This window comes from Orcinus orca, chromosome 3 (assembly GCF_937001465.1).
Source record: "Orcinus orca chromosome 3, mOrcOrc1.1, whole genome shotgun sequence".
Classification (NCBI taxonomy): Eukaryota; Metazoa; Chordata; class Mammalia; order Artiodactyla; family Delphinidae; genus Orcinus; species Orcinus orca.
The window spans coordinates 102,513,796-102,527,145 of NC_064561.1; the positions used below are offsets into that span (position 1 = coordinate 102,513,796).

The following is a 13,350-nucleotide window of genomic DNA, read 5'->3' on the forward strand; positions in this document are numbered from 1 at the left end:
TTCATTTATTTACTGTTACATTTTAAACAATTTCAAACATACAGAAAGGGTGCAAAGGCAATACAAAGCATTCCTACCTCCCCTTCACCTAGATTCTCCAGTTGTTTACATTTTACCACATTTGTTCCTTCACCTTTTCTTTCCTATACTTATAGACTTTTTCAGACATGGTGCCCCATCACTGCTAAATACTCCAGTGTGCATCTTCCCAAAGTGAGGACATGCTGCTGCATAACCACCTTACACCCCTCCCAGTCAGGAATATCAGTGTGACACCACCATCATGTTATGAATTCGTACCCCCACTTACATACTGCCAACTGTCTCAATATTTTCTCCTTTCCCTTTTTGGTCCAAAATTCTATCCAGGAACACATGTTGCATTTAGTTGTCATACTTTAGACTTCCTCTTTAGTCTTCAACAGTTCCTCATTCTTTCCCTGTTTCTTATGTCCATGCCAGTCTTAAAGTATATGGGTCTTTCATTCTCTATGTTGAACTTTGACATGGTTTTTTTTGATCATTCCTTATGACCAGACTCAGGCCATACCTGCCTGCCTGCCACCCTCTCCCTCTCTCCCCGCAAATCTGTGATTTGCCTTTTCATTTTCTTGTGCCTTTTTGATGAAAAAGGTGTTCACTTTTGTTGAAGTCCAGTTTCTTAATTTTTTATGGTTCATTCTTTTTGGTTTCTATCTAAGAATGTATTGCCTAACTCAATGTCATGAAGATTTTCTGCTTTGTTGTTTTCTAGAATTTTTATGGTTTAGCTCTTATGTTTAGATCTCTGATCCATTTTGAATGATTTTTTTGTGTGTGTATGGAAAGAGTCAAAAATAATTTTTCTCCATATGGATACTTTATTCCAGCATGATTTATTAAACAGACTGTCTTTTGACCCATTGCATTACCTTGACACTGTTGTTGAAATTCTAATCTCTAGAGTCTTTTTCTAGCCTCTCTATTCTGTTTTATTGAACTAATATGTCTAACTTATGCAAATGCTGTATTGCATTGTTTACTCTGGTTTTCTTATATGTTTTGAAATCAGGTATTTTTATGACTTTGTTCTTTTTAAAAGTTGTTTTGGCTATCCTAGTTACTTTGCCTCTCCACATTAATTGTAGAATCAATTTGTTTAATTCTGTAAAAAAACTTACTGGGATTTTAGTTGGGTATGCTTTGATTGTATAGGTTTGGAGAAAATTCACATCTTTTTTTCTTTTGATTTATTATAAGAAAGAATACAGAAATTACTATTGCTCAAAACAGTCATTCTACGGGAAACCTCAAATAGCAAATTAGAATTATATATATATATATATATATATATATATATATATAAAATTTTCTTTTTTTGAAAGATAGTTGCTAGGAGAGTAGATTTTCCAGACCCCAATGAAAGATTCATTTTGCAATCAGCTTAAGCCTATATATATATTTTTTAACATCTTTATTGGAGTATAATTGCTTTACAATGTTGTGTTAGTTTCTGCTGTATAACAAAGTGAATCAGCTGTATGTATACATATAACCCCATATCTCCTCCCTCTTGCATCTCCCTCCCACCCTCCCTATCCCACCCCTCTAGGTGGTCACAAAGCACCGAGCTGATCTCCCTGTGCTGTGCGGCTGCTTCCCCCTAACTATCTGTTTTACATTTGAGAGTGTGTATATGTCCATGCCACTCTCTCACTTCGTCCCAGCTTACCCTTCCCCCTCCCTGTGTCCTCAAGTCGATCCTCTACAGAAAATTGACATCTTAACAATACTGAGTGTTCTGATGCCTGACCATGGTGTATCTATTTAGGTCTTCTCTCCTGCAAGTTTGCTGTATTAATTTATTAGTTTTAGGAGGCTTTTGGCAGATTCCTTAGGATTTTTAACTATGTGATCATGTCAGCTGTGAATCAGGATGGTTTTACTTCTTTCTTCCCAGTCTGTATGCTTTTTATTTTTTTTTTTTGCTTTCTTGTACTGACTAGGACCTCCAGTACAATGTTGAATAGAAGTTCTGCAAAGAGATATTCATTTATTTTTCCTGATTTTAGGTAGAAATCATTTAGCCTTTCACAATTAAGTATGTTAACTGCAGGGTTTTTGTGGATACTCTTCACCAGTTTGTAGATGTTCCCTTTTATTCTTAGTTGGTTGGGAATTTTTGTCATCAATGGTGTTGAATTTTATCAAGTGTTTCTTTTCCTGTATCTACTGAGACCATGATATGGTTTTTCTTATTTATTATATTAACATTATATATTGTGTTTTTTGATTTTTGGATTTTTAACCAACCTTGCATTCCTGGGATAAACCCTTATTGCTGGCCTATTATCTTTTTTTATAGATTGCTGGATTCAATTTGCCAAAATTTTGCTAAGAATTTTTTTTAATGAGAGTATTGGTTTGTAGTTTTCTTGGAATGTTTTTGTCTGTCTTTAGTATCAGGTTATACTGGCCTTATTAAATTAATTTGGATGCATTCCTTTCTCTTCTTTTTTCTGAAAGAGTTTATGTATGATTGGGTGCCTACACAAACTCTTTCAGAATTAGTTTGTCGATTTATTGCCTCTCTATATCAATATTAGTATCAGCTTTTTGCCTCTCAGCTCCAAACTCATCCTTTTTGCCTGCTCTGTGAAAATAGACCTGGGCCCTTTAAATATTTTTCTTTGTGAGCTGTCACAATGTTAAATTTTATCAGTAGAAGGTACTGGAGAGCCATTACACAGGAAATTTTACTTCTTGGTTCCAGTGTGTTTGCTTGACAAGCTCCTGCAGTGTATACAGATTTCTCTATCATCAGGCTGTTGCAGTGCTTGCATCTTCTCCAGTATCACTCTGCTGTAGTGCATGGTGTCCAGAAGCACTCAGTGGCTGGCAGCTTCCTTTGGCATTCCCGAGCTTTCCCCAGCACATAGAAGGAGAACTACCACAAAGTTTTAGAGTATAGATTTCCTGCCAGTTTTGTTAGCATGGCACCACGGTGACTTCTTGGTCGTTCAATAAGCCATGGCTATGCTCTCTTCAGCAAGGTCTGAATTTTAGCCCTTCAGTGCTCCCTTTCAGCCCTGGGGGAGTGGTTGTTCCTTATATGGGCTATTTCTATATTCTTTAGCATTCTCTTTACATCTAACTAGCTAATGCCTTGTTACACGAATCTCCTGTTATAGTTAATAATTCTTTATACTAAACTTTTCTTGTTCAAATTACTGTGTGGTTTCTCTCTTCTGATTGGATTCAGACTGTTATGGAATTGGTATCAGGAGTAGTCCCAGAAGATATACTCATAAAGTTGTAATTTTAGGATTGGTTTTGTTATGCCTTTAATCTTGAGTGAAGTGCTGAGCTCTTTGCCAGTGGAAGACGGGTAGTAGTTCTTGGCATGTAGTGGTATCATAACTAATCAAGCTATCACCTAGGCTTGATTGGGATGAAATGCCAAATGAAGCATGTACCTTGAAAGCTGAGTGGATGCTTAATTTACCTTATGGTAGTAATGATGACTATAAGGACTCTGGTGATGGATGGAATCTTTTGAATGCCCTTAAGCACTTATGAAGAGAAAATGACAAACTTAGGTTTGTTAACTCTCAGCTCATGTTATAGTCTGAGAATTCAAGGGCTCCCATCAAAGCCCTGAAGTAAGCTCTTATTTCTTTTAACCACAGAACAGATGTTTCTGGAAATCAAACGCAAAATGTAAATGTATGGATTGATGAATTATAATGACAGTTGAATTCAAAATCTTGTCAAATTTGCTCTGTGTCTTCCCCTCTCTTATGTATTCAAGAAGAGTGTTAATTTTTCAGTCTGTTCAGTTTGTTACTTACTAGGACATAGTGGTAACTTCTAAGCTCTTTACATGTGGAACTGAACTGTGTGTAAGTATTTGTGTGGACATATATTTTCATTTCTCTGGATTTATGCCTAGGAGTGAAATTGCTCAGTCATACGATGCCTCTACAGTTTAATTTTTAAGTGTGCTCTATGTTTTCCATGTATGTACTTCAACGATTTGAAGAAGTTGCCTTTTATTCCTAGTTCATTGAGTGTTTTTATTATGAAAGGGGGTTAGATTTTGTCAAATGCTTTTTCTGCATTTTGATGTTCATGTAGCTTTTATTTTTTATTATATTAATTTAGTGAATTACAATGATTCATTTTCATATATTGAATTGAAATTAAGGAGGCCTGTGGCTTTGGGCACTTAAATTTGGTGAAACATTCAAAATAATCATAGAGACAACCTATTTAAAGAGGTTTGTCTTGTAAAGTATTTGTCAAAGAAAGATTCTCTGAATTGAGTATTTTGTCTGAAATATTTCAGTACAAAAATATAACTGAAGACATTATTTAGTAGTGTTTTCTTTGAGCTTATGGGATACTTGCACACTTATAAAGAGTGCTTTTTCAATGAAAATATTATGATCTGTAGTAAAGAGTCATTTGGAGGCTTTATCAACTTCAAATTTATTAACTATTATATTGGAGATGTCTAAGACCTCAGTCAGGCTAAATGATTCACTAGAAGGACTCAGAGAAAGATGTTATACTCATGGTTATGATTTATTATAGTGAAAGGATACAGATTGAAATTAACAAAGGGAAAAGGCACATGAGACAAAGTCCAGAAAAAACCAGGCTAGGCTTCCATGTGTCCTTTTCCAGTGGAATTAATAGTAGGGATATGCTTTATACTCTCAGCAACAACGTGTGATAACACATATGCAAAGAGTTGCCAGCCAAGGAAGAGCATGTGAGCCTTGGTGTCCAGGGTTTTTGCTTTTGTTTTTGTTTTTGAGGGGGTGTCAGTCCTCTAGGCATGCAGCATCTGTGTGACTGACCTCAGCTACTCAGATTCTATTACTCCATCGCTCACACCCAACAAAAAAGGTATTCACCATAAAGCATGTTGTTAACATAAACTGTCTGACCAAAATGGAACTGTGTGGCTCAAGGCCTCCAGCATATAAAAGCACGCTTATATGGTAGAATATTCCAAGGGCTCAGAGTCATCTCCCAGGAGCCAACCAAAGACCAGTCTTGAAGACAGGCCTCTTTTTGAGCAACCCAGGCTTGAGTTAACTCTTTACTGCAAAACTATAAAAAGCAATTCTGAATTACAATTAATTTTTTTTTTTTTTTTTGCGGTACATGGGCCTCTCACTGTTGTGGCCTCTCCCATTGCGGAGCACAGGCTCTGGACGCGCAGGCTCAGCGGCCATGGCTCACGGGCCCAGCCACTCCGTGGCATGTGGGATCCTCCCAGACTGGGGCATGAACCCGTGTCCCCTCCATCGGCAGGCGGACTCCCAACCACTGCACCACCAAGGAAGCCCCTACAATTAATTTTATAAGAACAATTAGAGATAAGATCATATTAAAATATATTCTTCAGAAAAAATATGAATTAACATTTTATTAGAGGTAAGTATGGCTAAGAAATTGGTTAAAGTATCTGAGTGTGTAACGAGAATAATATTCCTTTATTTTGTAAATATCATGATACATAGTATAAAGATATTTAAAAAGTTTTTGACCAAATTTTTACCTTCACTAATGTAATAAAACTAGTTGGTTTATAAATTACAAAAATTATGTGATTTTTTATGTAGTACTCCATACCAGGCATTGAACCAGGAAAAATACAAACAAAACAACCCTTAAAGATGGGAATCTGGAATTGGTTATCTCACCTGATTGGGCTTGAAAGCAATGAAAAAAGCAATATTTGTGCCTGTGGAAAATGGTACACTGGAAGTCAGTGGCATGTAGTGACTTAAAAGAGTTATTTAAAATGTTGCCTGGGATAAAGTTCTTACTAGAGGCAAGACTTTGGGAGACTAAGAGCTTCTGCAATTGAGTCCTATGGTGGAAGTTTTGACTACAGAGATTTTGGGGTTGATTGCTTCTCACTGCACTGAAAAATTCACAGAAAGAAAATGAGAAGTTTAGGGCATGATTAGAAATGCGTGAGCTTTTCTGATGGTGAATTTTCTGTGAGAATCTTATCACTTTTAGGCACATACTGCATATTTGGAACAGTACCAACCCGTATTCACACTTGCAGAATTACAACATAAGTTGAATTCATAAATTTATGAGATCACTTATGTGAGAATTGGGGCATTGATTGGAGAAGAGTGGAACCCTGAGAATTGGGACAAAGGCATTTGGGTGGAATTCTGTGAATCCGACAACTGTAAACTCTGAAATCCTGAACCTCCTTTCCCAGTAGGACCAACTATTCCTGCTATGTCTCAAAAAGAAACAATTCCTTGCTTGGAGACCCTGAATTTACTTCACCTGAGTTAAGGGAATGCTGATTGCCCTCATGACCCACCCTACCATCCCTTATTGCTACTAGACTCATAGCTAGAATCAGATTCCAGCCTTCCCAGAATGACTAACATAAAATCTGTCCTGGGAGATAATATCTTATATACCCAAAATTTGCCTGCCACTTCAGTGATGTCTCTAGGGACCAACTGGTATGGAGTGTGCAGGGCTACCTCTTCTCAAACGAAGGACAAGTTTTTCATTTCTACCACCCACTACTAAGAAAAAACATAACCTTTGGTGAACCTGTGGTTTTCTGAAGACGAAAGTCTGCTGTAGTATAATGCTATAGGAAGCATCATAGCCCTGAAAAACAGAAAAAAGGAAGTCCTTCCAGTGGGCAAAACATTGGAGAGTACATCTGATTGTCTGTATTGCCTAGATACCAGGCTGCCTTTGACTAATGGTTTGACCATTTGGTGATTAGGAAAGGGTTGTGTAAGTGATATGTCTCTGAATGGGCAAAGTTATCCTATGTGAATGTTCACCAAAAGAAATCCATTGCAGAGGAAGCTCTCAGTAATGAAGTAGATAGACAGCTATCCTGTGAATATTAATCAGCCTCTTTCCTCTGCCATTGTATGTCTTGTTCAGTGGGCTCATATTTATAGTGACAATCACATCAAAGATAAGAGTTTATATGAGAGCTGAATGCAAGGCTTTATCTTCACCAGAGGTGATCTGGCTATTGCATTTTGGAGTGCCTGAATTGCCACCAGGAAAATTCAACACAATCCAGGAAATAACTCCATTCCCTAGTGAAACCAACCAGCTATCTGGAAACAGGTTGATTATGTTATCTGCTTCTATTATAGAGTGGGCAATAATTTCTCATCACTGAAATAGATATTTATTTTAGATCTGGGTTCTTCTTTCATCACCACAGTTCTGCCAGAACAACTATAATTGGACTTAATGAATGCCTCATACACCATCATAATCATCTTATGTAGTATCACATTACTTTTAAGGAAGGAACTCGTTTTACAGCAAAAGAAGTACATCAGGAAGTTCATGTTCATGGAATTCATTGGTCTTACTACAGAGTTCAATAACCAGAAACTCTTGGCGTTATAGATAATTTTAATGTCCTATTGAAGACTCAGATAAGGCATCAGCTAGGAGACAGGAATCAAAAGTTTGGGTACTGTCCTGTAGAGTGAGGCATATGCTTTATGTTAGTAATCTATATATGTTATCTGAAATTAAGAGGAAGAAGAGAGGGTGAAATTTGGAAGGAGGAAGTTATAAATATCAACTGTAGTCTAATAACCATTTAGAGACATAAACACTGTAGCAACTATGCATTTTTCTCTTGTTTTAAGTGTACGCACACACAAACATATATACATTTGTGTGTGTATGTATTTCAATTTTTAATTTTTTTCTCTTCCTCTTTCCCTTACTATTTTATAGAAGAGTATTGTGGAAGATAACTTTACAAATTTGTCTCTACAGAATATTCCTAAATTGGAAGAGGAATTAATACCCCAACCCAGAGACGGACACAGTTACTGACAGAACATTCTTTGCCTTGGCCAGTATCCTCCTTTGCCACATTTAAAATGAGAGTTGACAAAGTGAGAGAGTGGCATGGACATATATATATACTACCAAATGTAAAATAGATAGCTAGTGGGAAGCAGCCGCATAGCACAGGGAGATCAGCTTGCTGCTTTGTGACCACCTAGAGGGGTGGGATAGGGAGGGTGGGAGGGAGGGAGACGCAAGAGGGAAGAGATATGGGAACATATGTATATGTGTAAGTGATTCACTTTGTTATAAAGCGGAAACTAACACACCATTGTAAAGCAATTATACTCCAACAAAGATGTTAAAAAAAAAATGAGAGTTGAAGAAAATGCTTTTAGGTGCAGCAAAGTTTCTGTATCTTGTTTCTTGCTGGTTTTGGTCTGTTAAACTGCTGTGGTTCTGGGTCTGATTATGGTTTCTTCTGCAATACAGTTCCCTCACAGATTTAGTTAGGCCTACATCTTTGCTTAATTATTTATTTACTTATACCATTTATACCTTACAATTTAATTTTTATGTTAAAGAAAACCCATTCAGATTTGTGATTCAACTAGAAGAAGGGTTAAAATTACCTTGAAATGGATATGGTGACTGATTGGACTATGTGTCTCCATTTTGGGGGAAAAAGTGAGAACATCTTTGTTTGTAAGAATGATAATTGCAACATGTTTGGCAGAAGCATGATTATGTTGCTATTAATTTGGTATGGAAGAAGGGTGAAAATGTGTCCTAAGTAGTCCAGAGGGTGAACTCTTCAAGTTATTTGTTGGCCATGCACTCCATTGTTGCCATTCTGGACTCACCCCTATTTCCAAGGGGACTGGCAGCCTGTAAACTACAGTTACCAGACTTCCTTGCCAGCTGGCTTCCACTTAGGTGTTGCCAGTAAGAGGCTGTGGCAGTACATTTGAAAAAGGGGCAATGGGAAGCCTCTCTTTTCTATCTCTACGCTGGTGATGATTTTGGCAGCAGCAGCAATACTGGGTAAGCGAAGGCTCCTGGATTTATAGTCAGGAATAAATAAAACTCCATCAGCAATAACAGTGGATGATGCAGCAGTACAGTGTTCATGGGCACTGGCTCAAGCAACTGCAAGAGCAGCAGAAATAGCAGGTGACTATGAGGTAGCTAAATTTCATAGCATTAATAGGTGTGTGGGTCCTGGCTTCCTACGAAGAGGTAGTGATTGCAGTTCCAACAGCAGTAGCAGCAGCAGTAGCTGTCACTACTCCAGCAACTTTAGTGGCATTTATATCATGAGTTTTGGGTTTTTTTGTTTTTTGTTTTTTTTTCGGTACGCGGGCCTCTCACCGCTGTGGCCTCTCCCGCTGCGGAGCACAGGCTCCGGACGCGCAGGCTCAGCGGCCATGGCTCACGGGCCCAGCCACTCCGCAGCATGTGGGATCCTCCCGGACTGGGGCACGAACCCGCGTCCCCTGCATCGGCAGGCGGACCCTCACCCACTGCGCCACCAGGGAAGCCCTATCATGAGTTTTGATTAGTAACTATTTTTTCTTTTCACTCCAACAAATGTATTACTTTTGTAACCAACACCGATATCAATTTCTTTCTGTTTCAAATATGTAGTATGTTTATTTTTCCCAGTTGGATGCTGAGTTATAGAAATACACATATATGATACCATTTACTTACTGTTCAAGAACATGACAAATGATACTCTATATTGTTAAAGGATGTATATATACATTGTCAAAAAAGTGTTAAAACGGCTCAGAAATGGTAAACTCCAAATATTGGATATGGGTTATAGAGTGAGAGAGAAGAATGTGTTTAGGGAGTGCATGTTGGGTTTCAACTATTTTGTTAATGTTTTATTTCCTATTCTAGATGGGAGATAAGCAAATATTCATTAGATTGTTATTTATTCATTTTTTAATAATTGAAACATAATACATTAAAATAAAGATCAGTACTGAGATGATTAAAAAGAGCATATTCTTCAGTATATTACTCATAAATATAGTTTAAAAATAGTTACAAAAATTCAATTAGCAAATATTTCATAGAGGTTAAGACATATTAGTGTTTTAGAAAAGGAACTATTATGTATTTATAGATCTTAAACATTCAGAGTAATGTAAAATAAACTTAAGTCATTGCAAATTGTTTTGTTTTTCAGTGATTATAATGATGATCTATTTTGTCTTTATAAAGATAATTTAATGCATATTATTGCTTTCTTTTTTTCTTTTTACATTTTAGGTATTGTGTTTGGTCTTGTAGATCTGAGCACTGGCAATTTTCAGAAGGAGAATCATCTGAAAACCACTGAGAATTTAGTGCTGTCATTGACCTATGATATTTCATCTTGCCTGGTAGTAGTGTTCATAGCATATTATGGAGGGAAAGGAAACATACTAGGATGGATTACAGTTTCCTCCTTTTTAGTAGGATCTGGATCACTTTTATTTGCTTTTCCATACTTTAGTGGTGGAAATTATAAAATGACGGTAGAAACTGAAGGTAAGATTTTAAAAGATACTATCATACATCAAATCATTATTCATTTAAGCCATTGGCTCTAGGAACTTAAAATAGACTGTGATATTTATGTGTCTGTACATTCATTCATCTGTATCTACTTATATGATCAAGTTTATTAAGCTAATTAATGGTAGCTCCCTGGTAACATGTATGTCATTCTCCCATCTTCTCATGATCATATACCCTTTCATCTAAGAGATGGGCCTAGTAACATGAAAGAATATTTTGGATGATATTTGGGATAATATTTGGGATAATTATTTTGTGAAATTGGTTTTCTTTTATCAATTTTCATATATATTATAAATCTTTTGATTTATATCTTCCACAGTATGCTTAAATTGATCCCTTTATTTTGACCTCAGCACACATATACACAAGTACAAAGGCAAAGATAACCAAACTTACACAGACACACACAAAAAGTCAGAACTTTTCTAGCTACTTCTGCCATTTCAAAATGGGTGCTGCCCTTTGACACAGGACTTCGAATCTGGAAAGATTGGAGGCTTCTTTGCTTTCTTCATTGTTTTTTTGATTTATTCCACAATTTTTTGCTACTCCCAGTAGATAAAAAGGCTATTTGAAGTCCGTAGCACTATTTCTGACACTTTTGTGTCAGGTACTTTCTTGTTATGCATAGGCTTATAAAAGTGTTGGAATGCATTTACCAGTTTTGGAAACTTTAAACTGGGCTTTAGCAAGAAATGATGGAAAAGGCATGAGGATGTCTCTATATGTGTGTATGTGTGTATATACATTTTTATGATGTTTAAAAGTATGTTTGTGATGTGTGTTTATGCTGTGTGTTTACAATGGAAATAAAAATAGTTCATATTAAATATAATTTATATAAGATATTTAGCTATATATACTATATAATTCATATTATAAATAATATACTGATATGTATATAATATATATCATATAATTTATGAAATCTAATATTCACATATATTTATGTTTATTATATTTGTAGACTATATGTAGAATAAATACATTTATTAATTTATAGAATATATTTGTAATATATTTATTATATTTGTATAATGGACAGCTAATTGAATTAGAAGATGACTTATGGGAAGAAGGGAATGGATAACACTTTACTCCTATCCTTCCCTTAACCCTTTTCTGGTGAGAAAAGGTGAAAAGTTAGGAAGCACTGCTTGAGACATTAAAAATGCTGCTTGATGAGTACTCAGGAGTAATGACAGTAGAAATAGTACAGTCTTTCTTCCTTTGTGTTTTCTTTATAGTATCTAGATTCTAGATATTTTATTTTCTGCTTGTGATTAAGAACGTGTAATTTATCTAACAACAACCATTCAGTGTATTTACTGGGTAACCCTCTGCTTGTTCTTAGAGAAGCAGAAATAGAGTAAATAAATGGTCTTTGCAGGTAGAAGTGCTTATTTCATACACACATCTATGCAGATATTTCACTCATTTTGTTGAAAAGTTTAGTTCTTACATAACTAATTTTCTACTCTATGTACATACTTCAGTTTATGTATGTATGTATATTTAATTTCTGTATTTTCTTCTTTCATCCTTTTTTTGGGGGGGGGTCCTTCTCTTATTCTTTTCTGAATATCCCTCCTATTCTATTCTCTATTTTCCCCAGTTACCTGCCATACCCATCTTCCTGTATGACTGGCCTGAACCTTGGAGCAGTCCATTTATCACCACCTTACACTCCCTTTCTCTGCCCCCTCTACCCCATCTCAGTTTTCTGTACTAATGACAAATTGGTCTTCAGTCCCTATGTGTCAACTAACATGTAGAAATCATAGTAAACCAAATCCTTGAGAAGTTAAAACTAATTTTCTCCTCTAGTTCATGCAAACAGTTGTATCACACTCTGATCTTTAGTTTCTAGATCTCTGCATATAATTGAACACCCAACATATCCATGGTTGCAGTGCACTGTCACATTACTAAGAACTTACTAAATACCTGTTATCTCACTGTCTGATTATATCCACTAATTCTTCTAACTCACTCATATAACAGAAACATCAGTTCTTTCCTTTCATTAGAACCTTTAGTGTATTGACATCTACTTTCTCCCTTTATCAGATTCTCCTTGTTGTTACTTTCTTTCATTTGTAGCTTATTTTATGTTCCTTAATATGACATGTTAGAATATTTCAGACATACTCTAATCATTATACTAAGCTCTCTGTCCCATTGTCCTTTCTTGTTCCTCGTCTGGAAAACTTTTGATCCAACCATATACCTTTCTTTTATATCTATATCTGGGCTGCTGATGAGTGTTTTAGAGAAAAATCACACAAGAGGACAGCTTAGTCCCACAATGAATTTGTTACTTTCAACCTCAGTTATACTTTCAAATGGATCCATTCCCCTGATTTTTTTTTCAGTTCCCTTCTATAATTCACAACAAAGATTTTTGATTTTCCTCGTGTCTTAGTTAGTTTGGGCTGCTATAACAAAAATATCATAGACTGGTTGGTTTAAAAAACAGAAATTTATTTCTCACCGCTCTGAAGGCTGAGAGTCCAAGATCCAAGTGCCCTTCTTCACTTTAAAAAATCCCTTGTTTGGACTATAATTTCAAGAAGGGCACTAAAAGATTAGTTTTATCCTACTGGTAGAAGACATTTGTTTTCAAATGTTGGGCAGCAGGAATCTCAGGACCATGATCCTTAGGAGAAGGGAAACAAGTTGAATGTTTTTTTTTCTAGAAGGAGACAAGAGTAGTAGATTAGGGACATACTTGATTATCAGGAGGGTGAAGGACCTACCTGAGTTTAATAATCATGCATTCAAAGTGAGATTTGCATCGTTGTGTGTTTCCCTCCAGCCTCATTCAACTTTGAAAGCGTAGGTGTAGAGTAGGGAGAAGAGTTTAATTTGACCAGGGCTGAAGTTTTACTAAGGGATTGCATGATATGAAAGAGAACAAAGGATTTAAAAGTGTTAAGATGATAATGAGAGAAGTAAGGA

At 36.1% G+C, this 13,350-nt stretch overlaps 1 protein-coding gene across 1 annotated transcript in view; it reads left to right on the forward strand.

Moving 5' to 3' along the window:
- The window catches only part of SLCO6A1 (solute carrier organic anion transporter family member 6A1), a 98,428-nt gene that overhangs the window by 4,015 nt on the left and 81,063 nt on the right, over positions 1 to 13,350 (forward strand). The window contains exon 3 of the mRNA XM_004281328.1: positions 10,096 to 10,356. Coding sequence (XP_004281376.1) covers positions 10,096 to 10,356 — 261 coding nt within the window. The remainder of the gene's footprint in view (positions 1 to 10,095; positions 10,357 to 13,350) is intronic.